Here is a 25,245-nt window from a genome sequence, read left to right on the forward strand (position 1 = left end):
TTCTAGACCAAAAAAAGCTCTAAACCCGATAAGTTCCCACCTATGACTGTTTGCATTGACTTTCAGGACTTTTTGGAAGAGAATGAATTCACTGACAGGCTGGTGTTCGGCGATTAGGCTCTCTTTCACCAGTGGAAAGGTCAATCACCACAACATTAAAATACGAGGGTAGAAAAATCATGTGCCGCACTCAATATAAATGTGTTCCGTGCAATGAGCTGGTGCTCAAGGATACTGTCACTGGCCAATCCTACCTGGACATGTTAAAGGAATAGCTTGTCACATATAAACTATATTTGGCAGAGCTTCCTCTATCAGCATTACGGAACAATGCCACATTTTCTTTGGGATATTTGCCCATACCTGAATGAAACTTTACCAGAATGTTGGACCGTTATGTTATAAATGCAGGATATAATTTTGCATCTTTTTGAATCAACCTGTAACAGTAACTAAAAAAAAAAAAACACATCCTATTTTAACAATTGAACTATGAAGGTCGTTATGTTTTACTGGGTTAAATCTGAAAGGGATTGGCATACCTGGACAAATACTGTCCATTATGCTTCTATTTAGACTAAGAAAAAAAAAATACTGTTGATTCCCAAGACACGCAGATTCAGATGGGATATATATTCATTATTTTGACCTAGAAAGATAACCTCTCCAAAATACATCTACATTGCTTTAAGGTGCCTTGACAAAGAAGGAAAATTTAGAGTAGAGAGTCGGTTGTAGTAGGTCATCTTTTATGTCTCTGTATCATTACTGTGTATGCACAATGTATTCACTGATCAGATATAATCATTTATTCAAGCAGTCTTATAATATACACTTTTAGAAATAAAACATTTTATTTTTGTTTTCAGTTTGTGTGAAAACACACAGCTCTATTAAAATGTAACATTTTATTTTAATAAGAAAATTAAAAGGCATTTTTATTTTCGAATAGACCTTTAAACAGCTTAGAAATAAATATGCATCATTGGCTGTTCTGTTGCTAAGGACGCCAAAGGATAGAGATTGTGGAGTTAAATCTAATGTAAGACTCAAGCCATAGGAAAATCTCACAATTTCTTGAGCAGGGATAACCTCTAATACTAAATTTTACTAACCAGATTGAACATCAATGACCATCTGATGTCCTCCTCTCATTCCTGGGCGGCTGTCCTCTCCATCTCCTAAAATAAGATGTAAAGAGTATTTAGCATTAACAAAAACAAAACAACTTCCTTAGTAATTGTTAGCAGGGCCCCCATTCCTCAGTTTCTTATTCTGTAAACGTGCCCTCTGAAATATAAAGCATTACAGCAATATACCAATAAAGATTTTTTTTGTTGCTAGACTATGTTTTTCCCAATCATTCTAAATTCCATGCATATACAGAGTTAAAGCATCTCTCTGTTCTGCAGAGTGCAAGAAAAAACAACTTCCCATTTAGATGTCTGATCGTGGGGGTCCTGCCGCCAGGGACCTTCGCGATCTTCCTGCTGCACCCGCCATTTTTTATTTATTTTGAGTGTCGGGTGCAGCCACAGAGGCTCGTGATATCACGGCCACACCCATTGACCTGCATTCAAGGGGACATGGCTGTAACGTCACGAGCGAGGCGTGACCGTGAGGTCACGAGCCTCTGCCCCGCAACGCAAAGTAAGCTCCGTGCACCGGACGTCTGGGGTGCCGCAGCAGAGATCGCAGGGGTCCCCAGTGGCGGGACCTCCCACGATCAGGCATCTTTGGATAGGAGATAAGATGTCTAGGGGCAGAGTAACATTCTGTATACTCAGAGTTGTCATTTAACTTAAAGGTTTGTATAAGTAAATAAAGTAAAAAACAAAGCTGTAACTTCACATAGAGCTATCATGAACACAATAACAAAATTAAGACAGACCCCCTTAGAAGTCAAATAAAAGCTCTATTTTTCACTAGTATGACTTTACTGAGCACTGTTAGATGAACAAATAATTTCACCCTTCCTATTATCTTCCTATTATCCTTATAGACTTTATGGTTAGAATGTTTTAAACTAAGAAAAAAAGGGAGTATATCACTAAATCAAATGCTTACACATTGTGAGCACATAGTGTACTTACTTCAACAAACTATTTGTTAGACCAAGACAACCCTTTCTAAATAGAACACAAAGCCAAATTCTACATTCGTTTATTTGCTTATCAAACAAAAAATACAACATTTTCCACAGAAACATCCCTTGGTTTTTACATTGTAATAGATAAAAAGATACTTACATATGCTACAAGCATTTACCTTTGACATCCCCCACTCACCCACCCCAAAATATACACATTCCCCCCTACAAGGCTTGGAGCACGTAAAGAGATTTGGGATTTTATCCTTGGATAGCAGACAACTTGCTGCAACATAGGCCTTCCAACATTGTCCTATCTGCAATTAGGAACAAGTCAGTCTAAGGCCAAGTTCATATTGGTATAGGAGATGCCATTAGTTTGGGTTGGTCAGTATTTGGTCCTCACTTCGGAGCTCATCTTGGTCAGTATGTTTATAGTTAAATCCAGGACAGGGTTCAAACATTTACATTAGTTTTTTTTCTTTGTGCCTATTCCACTCCTGGTTTTGTATGTGAACCCAGCCTTAAATGCTAATTCCATCAAAGCCAAGAATAGTGATGAAGTGCTATTTATTCCAGTAAAATGACAGACAGCATGTGGAAACCCAAAAAGACCTCATTATAGCCAATAAGGTCTGTAAGGCACCATTCTTGTCCACCATGTAACAGGGCCAGCACTGCTGTTATTTTTGGTTTGCTTGTTCTATGAAAGAACAAAAAAAAAGCGCAAATAGTGCAGATGTAAACTTAGCCTAGTGCCTATTCCCCTTCACACAGTCCTCTACCTCCTGTCACACACAGACTGGGAAGAACCAAAAGAATTTAAAAAAATCTGTTTCTCCTGGAAACTATATAGAAGCAGTGCTGATGACATTGGTACCTTACCCCATCTCACCTTCAAACTATCCAACCCAGACTCTTTCCCGCTGTGCTGGAGGCAGTGTGGCCAGAGGGGGACACTGTGACATATACAGTGGGGCAAAAAAGTATTTAGTCAGCCACCAATTGTGCAAGTTCTCCCACTTAAAAAGATGAGAGGCCTGTAATTTTCATCATAGGTATACCTCAACTATGAGACATAATGAGAAAAAAAAATCCATAAAATCACATTGTCTTTCTTTAAATGGTAATAACTTTAGAACGCTTTTTCTGAGCAGAGCGATTCTGAGAGTTTTTCGTGACATATTGTACTTTATATAAGTGGTGCATTTTTGTTGACACATGCAGCATTTTTTTTGAAAAACTTCAAAACATTGTGAAAAACTGGAAAATTTCTGGCGTTTAAATTTTTTTTTTATTATGATGTACACTGTGCGGTAAAAGTGATGTTATATTTATTCTGTGGCTCAGTACGATCATGGCGATACCCATTTTATATGGCTTTCTAAGTTCATACTTTTATTGAAGAACATTTTATTTTTTACAGATTATACTATGCTGCAATACATTTGTACTGCAGCACAGTATGACCTGATGAGCTGCACACACTACAGCCTGTGCGATCCAGCCTCTGATCTGACCTCCTGCTGCCATAGCAACCAATGGCGACCCGCAATCGTTTCACGGCGCCGCCGTTGGTTAACAGGGGAGAGCGCTCCCCCTGTCAACACCATAGATGCCGTGATCAGGATTGATCACGGCATCTAGGGGGTTAATGCTGCCAGGACCGGCGCGATCGTGGCACCGGCAGCTGCGGCGGGACTCCGGCCAGGTCCCGTCGCCAATCTCCTACGCTGCCCGCGGCAGTGCCGGAGATCGCTAGGACGTATGCATACGTCCAAATGCGCGAACGTGTCGGATGCTTGGATGTATGCATATGTCCTATAGCGGGAAGGGGTTAAGAGTCTCCTCTGTCCTCCACTTGTTACCTGTATTAACTCCTGTGGAAATTATGATTATTTTAAAAAAAATTTTAAATCAACTGTTTAGCTTTCTGGCACCAGATTTGTAAATTACTTCGATTAAAAAATCTTAATCCTTCCAGTACTTAGCTGCTGAATACTGCAGGGGAAATTCTTTTCTTTTTGTAACACCGTGCTCTCTGCTGACATCACGACCACAGTGCTCTCTGCTGACACCTCTGTCCATTTTAGGAACTGTCCAGAGCAGCATATGTTTGCAATGGGATTTTCTCCTACTCTGGACAGTTCTTAAAATGGACAGAGGGGTCAGCAGAGAGCACTGTGCTCGTGATGTCAGCAAAGATCTGTGTTCCAAAAAAAATAAAAATTTCCTCTGTAGTATTCAGCAGCTAATAAGTACTGGAAGGATTAAGATATTTTAATAGAAGTAATTTACAAATCTGTTTAACTTTCTGGCACCAGTTGATTAAAAAAAAATTAAAATAATAATAATTTCCACAGGAGTTAATACAGGTAACAAGTGGAGGACAGAGGAGACTCTTAACCCCTTCCCGCTATAGGACATATGCATACGTCCAAGCATCCGACACGTTCGCGCATTTGGACGTATGCATACGTCCTAGCGATCTCCGGCAAAAATAAAATAAAAAGTTTTCCACCGGAGTACCCCTTTAATAGCACCTGTTTGAGGTTGTGGACAGGTGTCTTTTATACTGATAACACGTTCAAACAGACACACTCCAAACTCCACTATGGCCAAGACCAAAGAGCTGTCAAAGGACACCAGAAACAGAATTGTAGACCTGCACCAGGCTGGGAAGACTGAATCTGCAATAGGCAAGCAGCTTGGCGTGAAGAAATCAACTGTGGGAGCAATTATTAGAAAATGGAAGACATACAAGACCACTGATAATCTCCCTCGATCTGGGGCTCACCCCGTGATATCAAAATCATCACAAGAATGGTGAGCAAAAATCCCAGAACCACACGGGGGGGTGGGGCGGGTTGGGCACGACGACCTAATGAATGACCTGCAGAGAGCCGGGACCAAAGTAACAAAAGCTACCATCAGTAACACACTACGCAGCCAGGGACTCAAAATCATGCAGTGCCAGTCGTGTCCCCCTGCTTAAGCCAGTACATGTCCGGGCGGCCCGTCTGAAATTTGCAAGAGAGCATTTGGATGATCCAGAAGTGTAATGGGAGAATGTCATATGGTCAGATGAAACCAAAGTGGAACTTTTTGGTAAAAACTCAACTCATCGTGTTTGGAGGAGTAAGAATGCTGAGTTGCATCCAAAGAACACCATACCTACTGTGAAGCATGGGGGTGGAAACATCATGCTTTGGGGCTGTTTTTCTGCTAAGGGACCAGGATTACTGATCAGTGTAAAGGGGAAAAAAAAAATATGAGTGGGGCCACGTATCGTGGGATTTTGAGTGAAAACCTCCTTCCATCAGCAAGGGCATTGAAGATGAAACGTGGCTGGGTCTTTCAGCATGACCATGATCCCAAACACACCGCCCGGGCCACGAAGGAGTGGCTTCGTAAGAAGCATTTCAAGGTCCTGGAATGGATAGCCAGTCTCCAGATCTCAACCCCATAGAAAACCTTTGGAGGCAGCTGAAAGTCTGTGTTGCCCAGCGACAGCCCCAAAACATCACTGCTCTAGAGGAGATCTGCACTGAGGAATGGGCCAAAATACCAGCAACAGTGTGTGAAAACCTTGTGAAGACTTACAGAAAATGTTTGACCTCTGTCATTGCCAACAAAGGGTATATAACAAAGCATTTAGATGAACTTTTCTTATTGACCAAATACTTATTTTCCACCATAATTTGCAAATAAATTCTTTAAAAATCAGACAATGTGATTTTATGGATTTTTTTTATCATTATGTCTCTCATAGTTGAGGTATACCTATGATGAAAATTACAGGCCTCATCTTTTTAAGTGAGAGAACTTGCACAATTGGTGGCTGACTAAATACTTTTTTGTCCCACTGTACTTTACCCTATCCTTTTTACATTTTGGGAGTCTCTTCTTCGTGATTTATGTCCAACATTCCCGGTATTTATATCCAAATTGGCTTTGCTATTAGTGGGTATACAATATATTCCTCCATATAATAGGCCATTAGTATGTAAAATCTAAGTTATTGCTAAACTCCTGGTGACTCGTGAATCCACAATCTCTTTTCCACTGCCGGAGTTGATTTCTCTCTAGCCTATTCATATATGAGAGCTACTGCTTACCTAGAAGGGACTGAGAAATCCTGCAGCCATGTGTGGCCGCCTTTGATCTCCTCACCACACATCCTAGAACACTTCCTGTAAGGTTAAACTTTATGCACACAGTTGCGGGTGGCCACTGTTATATTATACCTTTATCTAATGCCTGCTATTGCTTATGTGAAGAACTGCATTTACGTACTTTAGTACTAACTAGTACACATCTCTGTACCATGATCCTGGTTGTTTATTTTACTTAAATGGGCACTCAAAAAATTTTTTGCTATTGCACTCCTTATGGTAAATAAAAAATCTGTTTTTTTGTCTGTCTGTTTGTTTTCTATGTTTTATTTGTGTTTAAAAAAAAAAAAACTGCCACTAGGCGCCTCCCTACTTGTCCAGAGCACATTTCCCCCCATCTCTTGCACAGAATTTGGACTCCTGCTGGCCTGGCAGAAGTCCAAAATCAGGAAATGCTGAAGGGGGTGTGTGCAGCCTTAGCCAATCATAGCTCATCTCACACTGAACTGCTATGGGCTGTGTGTAGCAGAGTGGAGAGGAAGTGCTCCCCTGCATGGCTTCAGATTATGTCACGCCTGCTGGGTAACGCCGCTTCCTAGTCCGTGAATCTGACAGACTGAGCAGAAAATGTAGCAATATCAAGGTAGAAAAATAATAAATAATAAAAATAAAGGCCGGGGGTGGTTTATCATGATGGGGGCAGTGAACTGGGAGGATTATAACATTTAACAAGATCATAAGAGGTACTCTAAGTTCTTTCTTTTAAGTAACAAATTCTCCCTAGATCTCTAGGGACGTGTACAATATATTACAGACAAAAAAGGTGATTTTATTTCTCCAAATTTTTTAGCTTAGGTTTATGCTGCACTCCATCCTAAAACAGTAAAAATAACAGACAAAGAATCTCTATTAATGTGCACCTACAGTGGGTGCTGCACTCCTTTGAACTATGTACAGTTAGTATCACCTATGTACACAACCAAGTTATTGTTACCTTTAATGCTTTTTGGAATTATTTGGTTCCATTGTGGTTTGTATTCTTGCTGACTGATGTACTGGCTGAAAAGTCCATCTGAGAAAAAAAATAAATAAATAAGTATTGCATCATATAGAACCAAGGAAGAAGAAAGCACATAATACTATTGACCTGCCCATACATAAATGATAACTTATTTGAGTAAGCCTGTATGCAAAATAGTGAAGGGAAAGTCAGCAATGAGGTTTTTTTTTTAGGGAATATCTGGCACTAGCTAGACAGCCTCGGAAACAAAATATCAGGCATACTGAAATCTTCTTTATTCTTCACCCCTGACATCTGTTGGCAGTTGGGACACCCTCCATACATACTAAAAAGTCAGACGGGCCTGTCAAGATTGGCAAGTTCGGCTGACTTTAATGTTAAATATTGTATTTTAATTATTAGTGGCTGTGGTCTTTAAAAGGCTTGTCTAGAAGTATATAACATGATAAAAGTTTCAGTAGAAGAGGAATAGCAGCCTATGGACAGTGGACCCCTTTATAGTAGCACAGCTACAATTTGTTGGGCCTTTTAGAAATGTAAGAAGCAGTCTAATTGCTACTGGGCAACTGCACCACTCTTCCCTGTATATAGCATTTAATATTTCTACCCATTGTCCTTGAAAAAGTAAACCTTGCTTATATTTCAAAGACCCTAGGCTCCCTGAATATACTATTACAACAAGGCTGCTGTCCATAAAAAAAAAATTATATTATATATATATTATATATTATATAATATATATATATATATATATATATATATATATATATATATATATATATATATATATATAAATAATAAATTCCTACACAAGTAGTGTAGCTGTATGTTAGCGTTCTGTACCCAGGATTTGAACATATCCAGTTCTCAATGTTAATGGTCTCCTAGAGCAGTTTCCTTAGGGTAAAATTAAGTGGCTCTTTTTGCTTTAAACATAAAAATGATGTGAATACAGTCTAACATTCAGTTACTTTGACAGATTAGATTGGAAAAACTAGGTCAGGAAAAGTAACACTTGGTATTATCTCCTTGTCTTATCAGTAACATTCTTCATGATAACAGTCCCAATAGACTGCAGCGTTCTGCTTTAATAGTATTCTATTTTGATACTAAAAATATTGCAGCCATAGACAAAGATCTTTCTAACACCTAAAGTTTCCAGTATACCTTCCCGTCCACTGACTCACTAGAAAGGGGGCATTATTTCCTATATTAGAAGAAAACTAAACTTTCCAGTATGTTGAAGAAGCATTCTATGCAGTACTGGTAGACCTCAATTGTCAGATGCATGTGTCATCTTAAAGGGGTAATCTGCTGGAAAACATTTTTCTTTAACTAGCCAAGAAGTTACAGATTTGTAAGTTCATTCTATTTAAAAATCTCAATCCTTCCAGTACTTAGCTGCTATCTGCTCCACAGGAAGTTCTTTCCTTTTTTGATTTCCTTTCTGTCTGACCAGTGCTCTCTGCTGACACTTCTGTCCAAGTCAGCAGGAGAGGTTTGTTATGGGGGATTTGTTCCTGCCCTGGACAGTCCCTGACTTGGACAGAGGTGTCAGCAGAGAACATTGTGGTCATCCAAAAAGAAAAACTTCCTGTGGAGCAAATAGCAGCTGATAAATACTGGAAGGATTAAGATTTTTACAAATCTGTTTAACTTTTTGGCACCAGTTGAATTAAAGAAAAATGTTCTCCAGTGGAGTACCCCTTTAAAAGGAAAACTGTCAGCAAGTTCACCCACACTAAAACCAACACACTGGGTTATAGTGTGGGTGAACAGAAGTCCATACAGGGGTCACTTAAATTTTTTGTTGGGTTGCAGAGTTTTTGTCTTGTAAAGTCCCGTACTTCACCCCCATGAGATGCGCTCTGCAGGCATTCCCCCCCCCCCCCCCTGCCGGCAGTCATACTTTGGGTCCCGGAGGAAGGTGCCTAAGCCTGCCCCCCAAAACTCGGCAGTCCAACAAAAAATTGTAAGTGACCCCTGTATGGACTCCTGTTCCCCCACACTATAACCCAGTGTATTGTGTATAGTCTGTGTGAACTTGCTGACGGTTTACCTTTAATACATTTGTTTTAGGATGTGAGTGCATGCTGCCATTTGTGCCATGCACCAATAAAAGCATGCTGTTTTACTACAGTATTTGGACAAGTGGTTAGTGCAGGTAAAGCCCATGGAAACAAGTCTACAAGCCCTGACCATCCTATGGCTATGTTCACACTGTTTTGTGTTTACCTTTTACTGTGTTTCATTACACTCAAAGTATGCATCAAAACTGTTATTTCATTTAGTAAATATGTGACTCAAAGAGGAATGGATTGTACGGCATGCAGCAGCCATATAAAACATAGTTAAATATAAACACAAATGTACAGTAGTTTGAACCTGCACGTCTAGCTGCATTGCTGATGCGTCCTCCCTGTGCCTGTCACTGTACTGGTTGCCCATCCAGATCAATACAAATCAAACTTATTTTTAGACACAAAGCTCTGTGCCAGCACCATACTACATTTTACCAATTACTTTTTTTTTTTATTCTAACTTCCTCCAAAACCGGAACCTTGCCTTCCAAGACTATTCGTGCTACACCAGATATTTCCGCTATCTCGGAAGATCAGCTACGGGTATGTTCTCACAGGCGCGGTTTACCCGCTGTAGGATTTACCACAGTGGAATTTCTGCAGCAAATTATATTGACCTCAATGGGAGTCTGCGGCGGATTTTCCACTGTGAGTAACCCGCACATGTGAACGAACCCTTAGGGTACGGTCACGTGCGTATTGTGCTGTAGATTTTATACTGCATATTTAATTGTATGTCAACAATAAAACGTGCAGCAGAAAATCTGTAACAAAATAAGTTTGTGTGAAAGTACCCTTACTATTTAGACAGGCTTTTAGATTCCCTTACCAGTTAACCCAACTATCACTAATACCCCACATTTCATTTAGAATGTGCCCCTACACTACATGCACTTAAACCTGCTCACAAAGATAATGGCTAGTGACCATTTCAACTATATTCATTTGCATTACCCCATTTTATAAAAGAGGGCTTAAAGGGGTACTCCGGTGGAAAAAAAAATGTTTTTAAATTAACAGGTGGCAGAAAGTTAAACAGATTTGTAAATTACTTCTATTAAAAAATATTAATCCTTTTAGTACTTTTTAGCAGCTGTATGTTACAGAGGAAATTCTTTAATTTATTTTGTGTGTTGTCCACAGTGCTCTTTGCTGACACCTCTGTCCATGTCCGGAACTGTCCAGAGCAGCATAGGTTTGCTATGGGGATTTTCTCCTGCTCTTGACAGTTCCTGATACGGGCATCAGGTGTCAGCAGAGAGCACCGTGGACAACACAAAATAAATTCCAAAAATAACGATTTTCCCTCTGTAGCAAACAGCTGTTAAAAAGTACTGAAAGGATTAAGATTTTTTTAATAGAAGAAATTTACAAATCTTTTTAACTTTCTGGCACCAGTTCATTTAAAATAATTAAAGTTTTTCACCGGAGTACCCCTTTAACCATTGTAGAAAAAGTCCTCTCAGCCTTTTGTCTCAGTCCCACATATGCTGTTAGCTTTTGCAAGCAGGTTCCTCAATTCTTTATTTCATTTGAAGATTAGTGTACTGTATATGTAAAGTGCTGCGGAACATGTTGGTGCTATAAAAATATTGGGAGAGATTTATCGCTCTCTGTTGCCCACAGCAAGCAATCCCAGCTTAGCCTTCATTTCACTTTGGTTAAATGAAAGATGAGCTGTGATTGGTTTTAACAAAAAAAATCTTACTATAAGACAGCGTGATAAATCTGCTCGAATATTAAGCGTTTTTAAAACATCACGTCTAGCAGAGTAAAAAAAGACAAAAACATGGTATTACCATTTACGGCTTTTTCAATTAGCTCCTCACTGCCATCAAAGTCTCCTTTCAGTACTAGCTTGTCATGCAACTCTGTTAACATTGGGTGCTCTAAAGCTATTTTCGTCTTCTTCTGTAAGGATTCAAATGCTTCTGTGTAGTTGTGCTGACGGAAGTGCTTTAGACAAAGGCGAATGGCTTCTTGTTCACGGTACTACTGGAACAAGGAGAAGAATGAGCATACTTACTATAAAACAAAAACAACTGCAACTTGACAAGACCAGTAAGTGCATCAATATTAAAAGTATGCTCTGTTCACATTTGCATCCAGAGACTCCTCCTGGGTTTTAGTCAGTCAGTCTTTACAGTATTTTTGATTGCAAAAACACGTCAGTAGATCTATTTTTGCGGTAAATATTGGAGCCCTAAAGTACCCCATTTCAATATTCATTTTAGCTATGATACCAGTGCGATCTGAGTTGGTAATGCAACTAAAATAAAAAATGGGATAAAGAAAACAAGTAGGTGATGTCTGCGTGTTGTCTTTTATGGCTTTAGAGAAACTATTCCACATTATGACCCTTTGATCTGTAAGGAATCACACCCATATAGGACAAGATAGATTGATATATAGATATAGGGGGAGATTTATCAAAACCTGTCCAGAGGAAAAGTTGCCTATAGCAACCAATCAGATCGCTTCATTGCACCCCATTTGGGCACCATTTTACCCAAACAGGTCACTCCATACATGACCATAAAATAAAGATACTGAAAGGAAACTTCAAAAACGTAAAAGAAAAAGTAATTTCTGCGAAAATTATTTTTTTATGATTCCCCCCCCCCCCTTCTCATCCTTTTCTACGTAGACTACGGTTCTATAGATAGACAATTCATGACTCAACTTAGTGTGAATTCTCCACATCCGTTGCATATTTGTGAGATCTAGCATGTGCAGATTTTTTTGCTAAAGGGAGGATTCCTGAAAGCTCGTCTCTACATAATACAGTTAGTCCAATGAAAAGGTATTACAAGATTCTGCAACATTCTGTGATTTTGCATCACTGGACTAATATGGCTACTCCAAATTATCTATAATGTCTAGATATGTATAGATATTTATAGAAAATAGAGAGGAAATAAGAAAGACATTCCCATGTGCATTGCTGAGCCATGAGCAGCAGCAGGGAGTTTTGGGGTCGTGACTTCAAAGGGGCGGAAAGTAGTGACATTTTACTTTTTGTTACGGTTCCCAGTCTTTTATTGACGACAATGGAAGAGATTTTTCAATGTAATAACTTGTGGTTTTTCATGTGGAAATTGACACTACATGATGGGGGTCTCACACACAGCTTTTTGTAGTAGCTTTTCCTTCAGTATTTGAAGCCAAAGCCAGAAGCGGATCCAGCAGTAAGGAGATTTATAAGTTCCTCGTCTATATTTCCCCACTTCTGGCTTTGGCTCCAAAACCAATGAAAAGCTATAACAAAAAGAAGCTGTTTGTGACCCCTTTCCGTCCCAACGCCACCACCCCCGTCCTAGGGTATATACAGATGTAAGAGACTTACAGCGACAGATTTTGTCGCACATTTGTTACCTCGTAAAGTGTGACATCTGCAGTATGTCAGCAACAGTACAGGCCCAATATCCACATGGATTTTCCTGCAAAGGTAGTGCTTCATTTATGCAGAAGTCAGGTGACTTAATTCTCTTATTAGGGTGACAAAGTGGACTATTAGTACCTGAAAACATGTGAGAAAGAAGTAAAAAAGGAGGGGCGTTTTCTAGTGTGTAGTAGGGAAGCAGTTGGATGATAAAACACCCACTGCACCCAAAGTAATGTGATGTCTCGCTGGGGTTATCAGCAATGACAGCACCTCACTTGGGAAGGGTGCAGGGTAAGGGCAGTTGTGCAGCTCGAATGCCCTATCCTTATCCGCAAGGGTATGGAAACAATGGAGGCAGGAGAAAATCGAAGAAAAAGGGGGTCCAGGATGCCACCCTAGCACTACACAGGCTACAGGATGCTATGTATCAATTGTTTTGTGGATCCGAGGAAGGCACCTGCTAGTGCCGAAACGTGTAGTCCTTTTACTTGAAATTCAATAAACTGTCCTGTGCTACCGTGGAGTCATGAATTCTTTCCCAAACAGCAGTAGCGCTTATTCCAAACCCCCTTTTCTTGTTTGATTTTTCTCCTGCCTACCTGAAAACATGGGCTCCAACACTATGTGCTATTTTTCTCCAACATGAAAACTGCATGTCTAGTGTGTTCAGATGAATAGGGGCCACATAAAAAGCCTTATGAATTTATTGTTTCACAGATGTGCACAACATACTTTCCAGTGTAATCCTACATTGTACGTGGGCTGTGTGCTAGCTATATCATTGCCACTGTAATGTCCCATAATGTAAACAAAGCAAGCACTGCCAGATACACTGTCATACACGCAAATGCTCAAATGCACACCTACCTTGCTGTACCAATGAAGACAGGGTTGTACAACATCTGGATTGTCAATGCCATTGATTTCAACATACCAAATACTAAAATTAAAACTTGGACCCCACGACAACAGAGGCACTAGAACAATACAAATATTACATTAATATCAAAGCATTCTGACATGCTGAAATTGAAAGCTACAGTTCAAAAAACATTTAACAATCCTACCCAAAAAGTGGAGCGCAACACACACATTTATGCAGCTTAAATAGTAGCAATATAATAACATATGCAGCATGTATCCTCTAGTGGCAGCTATACTTGGCTACATTTTTATCATTCAGTCTATGAGCACCATTCCTCAGCCATGCTTTCTAGTCACCATGGTGACCTGGCACCCATGACCTATATTACATACAGTCCTATCTATCTATCTCTCTATCTATACATACACACACACACACACACACACAAAAAATAGACAGCTTTAAATAAAAAGATAAAATAAATCTGTAATCCCTGTCAGCAATCCTTCCTATGCCTACCAACAAAGTAATGCAAATTTTAAAACCAATATCAGACAGAAGGCCTCAATAATGAAATATACCTATTTTAATGAAACGACAAGGGAACATCTGTTCATCAATTTTATGCTTCAATGTGAAAGTCTCCTTGTTGTAATCATTCTTCAGGCCGCTAAAATAGGAAACATTTGTATACAATGGTTAGTGAGAAAGAATAAACTTATCATAGCAGTGTCCTACCTCAGCCAGTCATTGGGTAGCAGCACTCTACATATTGGGCCTCAGCAACAGGAAGGGAACCACATTAGAGACTGGGAGCAGCCATACACGTGGCTATAGGGGAACAAGAGAGGCTGCCAACCCCTTTAACCAGTAATAGGAATGTATATTCAAAATAGTATATTTATTTAACTTTAACCTCTTACGGACACCCTGCGCCCGGTCCCGGTATTTAAAACGGGGTCACGCCGAGACCCCGCATCATACCGGATCGGTCCTGGCTGCTAATTATAGCCGGGACCCTAGGCTAATAGCGCGCGCACAGATCGTTGTGCCACGCGCTATTAACCCTTCAGACGCGGCGATCAAAGTTGATCGCCGTGTCCAAAACGAAAGTAAAAGCTTCTCGGCAGCTCAGTCGGGCTGATCGGGACTATCGCGATAAAATCGCAATGTCCCCATCAGCTAGGACACGAGCGGAGGCCCCCTTACCTTGCTCCGTCGCATCCGATCGGCGTTTGATTGCTCCAAGCCTGAGCTACAGGCTTGAGCAATCGAGCCCCTAGAACGCTGATCTAGGCAAAGCTATGGCTTGGCAGGGATCGATGTAAAAGATCAGTGTGTGCAGTGTTCTAGCCCCCTATGGGAGCTACAACACTGCAAGAAAAAAAAGGGAAAAAAAAAAATGATAATAAAAAGGTCATTTAACCCCTTCCCTAATAAAAGTTTGAATCACCCCCCTTTTCCCATAAAAAAAAAACTGTAAATAAAAATAAACAAATGTGGTATCGCTACGTGGGTAAAATGTCCAAACTATAAGAATATATCATTAATTAAACCGCACGGTCAATTGCGTACGCGCAAAAAAAATTCCAACGTCCAAAATAGCGTATTTTTGGTCACTTTTTATATCATGAAAAAATGAATAAAAAGCAATCAAAAAGTCAGAGCAATACAAAAATGGTACCGCTAAAAACTGCAGATCACGGCGCAAAAAATGAGTCCTCATACCGGCCCGTACACGGAAAAATAAAAAAAAGTTATAGGGGTCAGAAGATGAGAATTTTGAACATATACATTTTCCTGCATGTAGTTATGATTTTGTTCAGAAGTACGACAAAATCAAACCTATATAAGTAGGGTATCATTTTAATCGTATGGACCTACAGAATAAAGTGAAGGTGTCATTTTTACCGAAAAATTTACTACGTAGAAACGGAAGCCCCCAAAAGTTACAAACTGACATTTTTTCTTCAATTTTGTCGCACAATTAATTTTTTCTCCGTTTCACCGTGGCTATTTTGGTAAAATGACAAATTTCACCACAAAGTAGAATTGGTGGCGCAAAAAATAAGCCATAATATGAATTTCTAGGTGCAAAATTTAAAGGGGTTGTGCGCTGACCTGACTTTCGGAGCTTCATTACTGTGTGCGGGCTTCCGTGTTCGCAGCTGCCGGGCGTGACGTCACGCCCGGCCCCTCGCGAATTCTCGCCCAACCCCTCAACGAAAGTCTATGGGAAGGGGGCGCGACCGCTGTCACGCCCCCTTCCCATAGACTTTGGTAGAGGGGGCGTGACGTCACGAGGGGGTGGGCGAGACGTCACGAGGGGGCGGCCGCGAACACTGAAGCCCGCACACAGCGTTCGGAGTAATGAACTTCCGGACGCTGTGAGCGGAGCCCCAAAAGCCAGGGCAGCGCACAACCCCTTTAAAGCATTATTTTTAGAAGGTGATGAGGAAAAAATGAAAATGCAAAAATGGAAAAAACGCTGAGTCCTTAAGGTGTTAAAGGTTTCTAGTATAAACACTTAATATTTGTATAAATATAAACACAATCAAAATCTTAAGTTCCAATTTTCACACTGGCTATTAGAACAGTCACAATAGGTTGACACTTCTAGTTTTCTGTAGCTTATTCATCCGCTTTGCTGTACAGACCTTTTATATCATCTTACTTACCTAGACAGAAGCTCAGTCATGTTTTCTTCATTCATCCCCCCAAAGACTTTAAACTTTTTCAAATTACAGACGTGAGTCTTCTCATATTTTCCAAACGTGATGCTTTGTACAATGGCTGGCCTCTCAACTTTAAGTATCAGAAACTGAGAGTAGAAGCAATAAAACAGTTAGAAATGTATAGACATGTCAGTGTATACATTAAACTGTGTCATTTACCGTATGTTTAGCCCTATAGGACGCATCGGCGTATAAGACGCACCCTATTTTTAGGTGCAAAATCTAAAAAATTTAAGATTTTGAACCCAATAGTGGTCTTCAACCTGCGGACCTCCAGATGTTGCAAAACTACAACTCCCAGCATGCCCGGACTGCCTTTGGCTGTCCGGGCATGATGGGAGTTGTAGTTTTGCAATATCTGGAGGTCTGCAGATTGAAGACCACTGCATAGGAGGTAATACTCACGTGTCCCCGCCGCTCTGGACCCGTCACCGCTGCCCTGGATGTCGCTCCATCGCTGTCGCCGTGTCCCCATCGCTCTGCTGCCGGCCTGCTGCTGAACGTCTCTGCTGCTGGCCGGGTATCCTCGCTCTCAGTCGCCGCCATCACGTCGTTACGCACGCCGATGCACGTAGGCGACGACGTGATGACGAGGAAGGAGAGCGCCGGCAACACAGGGGATCCCTGAACGGAGAAGACACCGAGGAGGCAGGCAAGGTCCCTCCCGGTGTCCTGTAAGCACTAACCCGGCTATTCAGTCGGGCTGTTCGGGACCGCCGCGGTGAAATCGCGGCGGTCCCGAACAGCCCGACTGAACAGCCGGGTTAGTTTCACTTTCCCTTCAGACGCGGCGGTCAGCTTTGATCGCCGCGTCTGAAGGGTTAATACAGGGCATCACCGCGATCGGTGATGTCCTGTATTAGCAGCGGGTCCCGGCCGTTGATGGCCGCAGGGACCGTCGCGATAGGGGTGTATTCGCCGTATAAGACGCACCGACTTTTTCACCCCAGTTTTGGGGAAGAAAAAGTGCGTCTTATATGGCAAAAAATACGCATCTGTTTTACAGCTTTCTAATTCAACTCATTTTGCTTCTTGCATGGGTTGAACCTGTGATTTGCAGCATGCCAAATTATCGATTCCTGCATATTGATATAAAAGCCCAAATTAAATCTATAGGATGATTCCTATAGAGTCATACCCCAGGAGAGATTGTTACATTACTGAGCACTAAATAGTCTCAATGCTTTTCTTACTTTAAACCCTTACCTGAGGAGGGTAGTTGCTCTCTGAAGACCACCGTGAAGACTGATCATTGGGTTTGTCAACTAAAATATTCCTATAAAATAAAAATAAATTACATTGGCCCATTTTTTAAATGAACTATTGTGTTAAACATTTGCGAATTTTTACTATATTTTACATTTTCTGTCATTATCTATATTAACCCTGAAATCCTGTTTTCCTGTTACACTATTGAAACTGAGCCTCATAATATTCCCACACTTCGTGATCTGACACATTGGCTTTTCGGTAGTGATCATCACCGGCAGAAACCGTACCAGGTGAACTGATCACATTGTTCTCTGCACCAGCTGGAAAAACTTTGTTTTATATAGTTCTACAATTTGCTATATTTTAATACAACGCAATCCAGATGTCTGATGCAATTCCCTTTTGTTTAGTATAGAATGTGTGTTAACAGATTTAATGCATAAAGATACAGGGGGGGAATTTACTATGACCGACTTATCTTAAGTCGATCTTAAGTAAACTTTCTGCCATACATTCCAGCAGGTTTATTAAGGGGCACTGGCCTTAAGGAAAAGTGTCAGCTTCCCCGCCGCGCCCCCCCCCCCCCCCACCCGCACTAACCAGCAGTACTGGCTGATAGCGCAGGGGATGCTGATCAGTTTGATATCTACTGTGCCTGGAGCCGCCCGGCCGATATCTTCATTTTTTCCCTATATGTTAATTAAGTGCTAACTGGCACAGGCAGGGTAACTAGCACTCTGACATCACCACCGCCCAGCTCATCAATATTCCTCCCCTCCGTCCACCTCTCCATTACAGAGAAGAGGGAGAGGTGGAGGGAGGGGAAGAATATTGATTAGCTGGGCGGCGCAGTGGCCGGCGGCGGTGATGTCAGAGTGCCAGTTAATGCCGCCTGTGCCAGTTAGCACTTAATTAGCATATAGGGAAAAAACGATGAAAAACATCTGGGTGGATCCGAGCACAGTAGGCATCAAACTGATCAGCGTCCCCCGAACTATCAGCCAGTACCGCTGGTTAGTGCAGTGTACAGCTCCATCACCGCAGGGAAATCAACGCTACAGAACCTACAGAATAAAGATATGGAGTCATTTCTACCGACAAGTATCGGAAGCCCCCAAAAGTTACAAAATGTTTGTTTGTTTTTCCAAATTTTGACCCACAAATATTTTTTTTCTGGTTTCGCCATAAATTTAGTGGTAAAATGATTGATGTCTTTATAAAGTACAATTGGTGGCGCAAAAAAAAAAAAATAAAAAAAAAATAAAAAAAAACACAAAAAGCCCTCATATGGGTCTGTATGTGCAAAATTGAAAGTCATGATGTTTAAAAGGTGATGAGGAAAAAACGAAAGTGCAAAAACGGAAAAACCCTGGGTCCTTAAGGGGTTAATCTCTAAAAACCAATGCTGCATTATATCGGGAAAAAAATTTATATTTGAAAGGATACAAAAAATACATTTTTTAAAACATTGCATTTCTATTATAAACTGCATTAGTTACTATGCATTTGTTCCTGGCAATAGCAGCTGTGCATTAAATGGGCACTGTCAGATACAAAAACTTTTGATATGTTGTAAAGCATGTATAACCAATAGGTTTTGCAATTGCTTTCATTAGAAAATGTTCAGTATTTCATACTGAAAAAGCTAGTCAAACACCTGCACCCCCCTCCCCCGCCTGCTTGGACACATACTAGTCCTGCTGTGTCCATGCATCATCACTTATGTCATGGACCCACTTGCTTGATTGACAGCTGTGAGCGCAGGGCTCACAGCTGGAGGAAAAACAGTGCTCGCGGGTCACGTATGATTAGTTCCCTGATGTGGGGACAGCGCAGCGCTGGGCTGATTCATTCATTCCCGAGGGGCTCAACTGGTATTGCAGTATGGGGAAAATTTCATATAGTGCAGGACAAAAATTTCGGCGTGAACTGGTATATCGCCCAGCTCTAATTCCAGGTCATGTACATGCTGGAAGCTACATGAAAATATATGGAGCTAGAGCTGTACAAAACATTACTACAGTATATGGGCAACGCACTCCAGCTATTTCTAGTAGACTAGTTTTATCATCACACTGACAAAACGTGATGAGGGGAAATAAAGCCAAAAGCAAGCACCGCCTGCAAAGAAACTTTGGAATCTTTCCTGTTTGCAAAGCTTATTTACCTGGAAAGGCAAAGCGGTTCTTTCAGACAAGGTCAAGTCTGAGTTACTGGCAGTTTTGTTAAAGCACATTTGTCATTAAAATGCCATACTTGTATAAAAGGATACATAGATTATGTGTTGGGAAAGATTTTCTGTAAATAAATTGGCTTTTTGGTGTTGGAACTTTTATATAAAAAGCGGGCTTAAAATAAATAAAGTTGTGCATTGTAAGGGGTGATGCGTAGGTTTAGAACTTCAGCATACAGACAGACATATTATGGCATTACCCACCAAACAATTACATTCCACCCAAAGGTATGGTTACGTGGGCTATCAGAATAGATTCATATGTAACCCCACTACTCCCTAAACACAATTTTTTTTTTTTTTGGGGGGGGGGGGGGGGGGGAAGGATGTTAATTGATTTTAACAGTACCCACTAGTCCTGAGGTCAGTTTATCAATAGTATAAGATAGGGATCGACCGATTATCAGTATGGCCGATATTATCGGCCGATAATCACGATTTTGGGCATTATCAGTATCGGCAATTACCTTGCCGATAAGCCGATAATGCCCCACGCACCGCGACCGCCCCCCCGACCCACCGCGATGCACCCCCCACCGTAGTGCTGGGCGGTATACCGGTATGGATTTTTGCCCATACCGCTATACCAGTCGGGCCCCTCCCCCACCCTCAGAGTCAATAAAAAAATAAATAAGAAAAACTTACCCGTAATGGGGGTGGTCCGGGCCATCCATCCTTCCGTCCTGTAGTGTCCGGCGCCATTCCGGGTGAACCGGTACGGGCTGTCCTTCTCCGGGGGTCCTCTTCTCCACTCCGGGCAGGCTCCGGCCTAGTACGCTGCATAGACGCCGCTACGCTGTGACGTCAGGTGCGTCGCTGCGCACGAGCGTCACTGCGCAGCGGCGTCTATGCAGCGTATTAGGCCGGAGCCTGCCCGGAGTGGAGAAGATGACCCCCGGAGAAGAAGGACAGCCCGGACCGGTTCACCCTCCACCCAGAATGGCGCCGGACACTACAGGACGGAAGGATGGCCCGGACCACCCTGACAGGTAGGGGAGAGAAGCGGGTGGTGGCGGCCTATGGCACCGCAAAAGCCACTGCAGTGCATTGATTTAAAGCGCCCGCTTTAAATCAATGACCTGCAGCGGTGTCGAGGGGGGATAAATAGCCGATAACTTATACCAGAATATCGGTATAAGTTATCGGCTATCAGCCCTAACCTCCACCGATTATCAGTATCGGCCCTAAAAAAACGATATCGGTCGATCCCTAGTATAAGAACCAACCGCAAAAGCCTTCATATTTATCAGAATGGCGCGTGCTGCATAATATTTTTTTTCACATCTTGACATTCCCATGCAGATTTACCATCCAGCTGCACTGGGCATCTCTGGCTGGTATGTAAAAATATGCTTTTTTGTCGTCATCTAGGGTTAAAGGGGTACTCCACTGCACAGCGTTTGGAACAAACTGTTCCGAACACTGGAGCAGGGAGCTTGTTTTGTCATAGCCCCGCCCCCTCAATACAAGTCTATGGAAGGAGGTGTGATTGATGTCACGCCCCCTCCCATAGACTTGCATAGAGGTGGCGGGGCATGATGTCAAGAGCTCCCGGCACCGGCCTACGCTGAGCAGTGGAGTACCCCTTTATAATGGTGCATATCATTCATAAATTTGCATACGTCACTTTGTCACCATTTCCACATTACACAATTTTTCCCAGAACAACTGGTACGTTCAAGTTAACAAAGTTATGAAATGACTTTTTGAATAAAAACAAAAAACGAACGCAGGTAAAATGAAGCTGAGCTCTGATTGGTTGTTATGGGCAAAACCATACAGATTTTCTCCCAGACAAATTGATAAATCCAGGCCAGTATTTTTAGTAGTTTAACAGACGCAACAAAAACCTGCAATGGAAAGATTTTCAACCACTCCTGGTTTTGGCTAGAAATACAGACCAAGTTACTGTGTGTGAACCTAGCCTTAGTATATATACGCTAGGAAAACATCCTGTTCTAAGCTGTGCTCAGTCATTTAGTTTACATTGAAATCTGCAGCAGAAAATCCTGCGCTTCAAATCTACACGTGTGAACATACCCTAAGGGTAGTAAATCATGAAGACTTTGATGTGGATTTGTCACAACAGATTTGAGCTGAAATATGTTAATATTTGTAAAAGAACATGAACCAGGGACCTGCTCCCTTATCATAATGCATGTTTCGTAACCCAGCAGGTCCGCTTGTACAAACATGCCCCCTCCATTCATCTCTATGGGAGAGGTGGAGACACAGCGTTCCTGTGTAGGGATCGACCGATAGATTTTTTTTTTTTAGGGCAGATACCGATAATTTGTGACCTTTCAGGCCAATAGCCGATAACATACCGGAATATCGGTATAAGTTATCGGCTATTTCCCCCCACCCGGCCCCGCAGAAGCCACTGCAGATCAATGATTTAAAGCGGGCACTTTAAGGGTGCGTTCCCACACGGCTTATATGCAGCGTATTTACAGCAGCAGTGGGAAATACGCTGCGTATTCCTTGCTCACTATACACACAGGGTTTTCCGGCGGCAGCCCTATGTGTTCAGTGAGTTTTGGAGGCGGAGCCGCGTGTCAGTCACGCCAGCACACAGCCCCGCCTCCAAAACTCACTACACGCATAGGGCTGAAGCCGGAAAGCCCTGTGTGTATAGTGTGCAAGGAATACGCAGTGTATTTCCCGCTGCTGCTGTAAATTTTGCGCAGCATGAAATATGCTGCCTATACGTCATGTGGGAACGCACCCTAAATCAATGAACTGCAGTGGCTTTTGCGGGGCCAGAGACCGCCGCCCACTTCTCTCCCCTTGCCTGTCCTGGGGTCCAACCACCACTGCTGCCCCATTGCCTCCCCCACAGTTTTATAATTACCTGTTCCCGGGGTCCACGCTACTTCTGGCTCCAGCGGCATCCTGAGCAGTGACTGTGCACACCGACAGTGACGTCATGTTGAGGACGTCACTCGTCCTTGCACTGCGCTACGCAGCGCAGGACGTCGCAGGAGCCAGAAGTAGCGCAGACCCCGGGAACAGGTAATTATAAAACCGGGGATGGGGGAGGCAATGGGGCAGCAGCAGTCGGCAAGGTAATTGCCGATACCGGTAATGTGCAATATCGTGAATATCAGCCAAACCAATAATCGGTCGATCCCTATTCCTGTGTCTCCACCTCTCCCATAGTGATGAATTGGGGGGGGGGGGGGCATGCTTGTACTAGCGGACCTGCTGTGTGCAACACATCACCCACAGCAGCTCACCCGGGGCTAAGTCGGGGCCCCTTACAAGAGATCGCGGGGGATCCCAATGGTCGGACGCCCCACGATCAGGCATTTATCCCCTATCCGCAGGATAGACAGTTTGTTACCACTGGACTTTAACTTTAGCTGGGAATGGAGCTTCAAGTGACGAAGGCTTGTCTGACAAGTACCGAGATAGCTAAGTGTGCACCACCTAAGAATTAGTTTAGGTAAATGCCCAGAACATTTTTACAGTATGCCTAATGTATTTCTACAACTTCTCTATTGAATTAAATGAGGAAGATCTATGGATTTTTCCACAGCATGCGGTTTAGAGTTTAGAAATCTCCACCACTTTGCTGATTCTGTGAGCCGGAACTTCTGTCAGGCAGCTGGCACCAATTGACCATAGACTGTAACATATTCCACATAGAATAAGACAAAAAAAAATTAGCAAGACTATTCTTTCGATGGTGGATTGTCAGCGGTGGAAGACCCCCCCCCCTCCCTGAAATTCTGTAGTTTGCACTGTGCAGCAGAATCCCATTGACAGCAAAAAAATACTGCTATATCAGAATTTTTAGTGTGAATCTAGTCCATAGGAAGTGACCTGCTGAAAATCAACAGAGAATCCTGACCATGACCATAAACGTATTCATAACCTTCTTGTTGACCTGAAACGTAATTGGGAAAAAATTATAATTGTCTGTGTAAATAAAGTTGTTTTTACTAGGTAGGTCCCGATACCAGTCATTTGCTAATGTCAGCGATACTAATGAGGCATCTACAGTTAAATGTGGTGCTCGGTGAGAAGTTTTACAAGGTGAAGAGCCATTGGCTTCTCGCCCTGTCAATTACTCGTGCCCGCCAGCTGCATTTAGCCAGCAAACACAAGAGGCTGAGAACAGAAGAGGCCGTGCTGAGGGAGTCACAGGAGCCAACAGGGAAGAAGACCAGCAGGAGGTAAGTACGCGGGAGGGGAGGGTGAACTGTTTGCTACCTAATGTGGGGGACATCTGCTGCCTACTATGGGGACATCTGCTGCCTACTATGGGGGAATTGTTGTCTACTATGAGGCTTCCGCTGCCTACCTAATGAGGTGCAGGGGCTAATACATTCCTGTCTAGCTAATATGGGAGGCTACCAACAAGCTATTATGGAGACTAAGGTTGCGTTCACACTGAGGAATTCACGAGGAATCATTTCTGTTAGGAAATTGTTGCCTTCTGTCACTTTATCCATCAAGCAGAATTCAAGCAGAATTTCCATGTGGAAATAAAGAGGAATGAAGGAGGAGGCTATTCAGTTCTACTTTTCTGGATTACGCTTGAATTCCGTGTGAAAACGATGTTGGGCGGAATTTTTTTTTTACCATTGACTTCTATTGCCCGCAGAATTAACATGTTTTTTCTTCAAGCAGAAAGGAATTCAGCGTTGGAATTCCATGAGAGGAATTTCTACAGCGTCAACAGGACAGCGGAAGAAACATTAAAGTCAATGGGCAGAGGAGATGTGCGGAGAATTCAAGAAGAATTTCTCGAGTACTCCGCGTCAACGCACCCTAATAGGGGGGCTACCAACATAGCTTATATAATTTTTTTTTTTGGGGGGGGGGGAGAAGATCTGGGGGGGGGGGGGGGAGATTTTCTTTTACATAAATAAAAATTGGTATCAGCAAGTACTTAAGAGGATCAGTACTCTTCCATGGTCTTAAATGGTATTGGGACATCCCTACTTTTTACCATTGTCTGTCTGTACGTTGTGTACTTTCCTCACATTTATCAAAGTGGTGCATGTTCTTTATAAATAGCAAAGTAGCTTAGATGTAGACAAGTTTCCAAGTTTGGTCTGGGGTGATGTGGAGCTGCAGAGTAATAAATTCCTGACCAATGCTAAAAGGCAACCATGCCACGGTACATTTATGTTGGTTTTTTTAAATGGGAACTATCAGATACAAAAACTTTTTATATGTCGTACATTTGTTGTGGATCTGCAGCAAAATCTCCAACCATTGGATTGAATAATTTTTTTTCTCTTTCACACTGAAAGCTTCCATCAAATGTTAGAGACTTGCTAAAATCTCTCCAATATGTATTGTACAGTAGTCGTGATTTTTTTTGTACCAATTGACATGTAGAAATTCCAGTGAATGGGTACGTACTGCAACGAAGATTTTAAAGCCATAAAGTATTGTATTGCTAACAGGCAACAAACCCCCACAGAGGACTACCAGTGTGCCCAGCTGACAAGACTATATCGGGAAGATTAAATCCAACCTGTTCTGGGGACAT

General features: G+C 42.1%; 1 protein-coding gene across 1 annotated transcript in view; it reads right to left on the bottom strand.

Annotated features, from left to right (window-relative positions):
* Nucleotides 1–25,245, bottom strand: part of MKLN1 (muskelin 1) — a 53,891-nt gene that overhangs the window by 25,001 nt on the left and 3,645 nt on the right. The window contains exons 2-8 of the mRNA XM_056573193.1: nucleotides 17,498–17,567; nucleotides 16,235–16,377; nucleotides 14,138–14,226; nucleotides 13,559–13,668; nucleotides 11,106–11,298; nucleotides 7,199–7,276; nucleotides 1,116–1,181 (exon numbers count right to left, since the gene is read on the bottom strand). Coding sequence (XP_056429168.1) covers nucleotides 1,116–1,181; nucleotides 7,199–7,276; nucleotides 11,106–11,298; nucleotides 13,559–13,668; nucleotides 14,138–14,226; nucleotides 16,235–16,377; nucleotides 17,498–17,567 — 749 coding nt within the window. The remainder of the gene's footprint in view (nucleotides 1–1,115; nucleotides 1,182–7,198; nucleotides 7,277–11,105; nucleotides 11,299–13,558; nucleotides 13,669–14,137; nucleotides 14,227–16,234; nucleotides 16,378–17,497; nucleotides 17,568–25,245) is intronic.

The sequence above is a fragment of the Hyla sarda genome, chromosome 4 (genome assembly GCF_029499605.1).
Source record: "Hyla sarda isolate aHylSar1 chromosome 4, aHylSar1.hap1, whole genome shotgun sequence".
Taxonomy (NCBI): Eukaryota; Metazoa; Chordata; class Amphibia; order Anura; family Hylidae; genus Hyla; species Hyla sarda.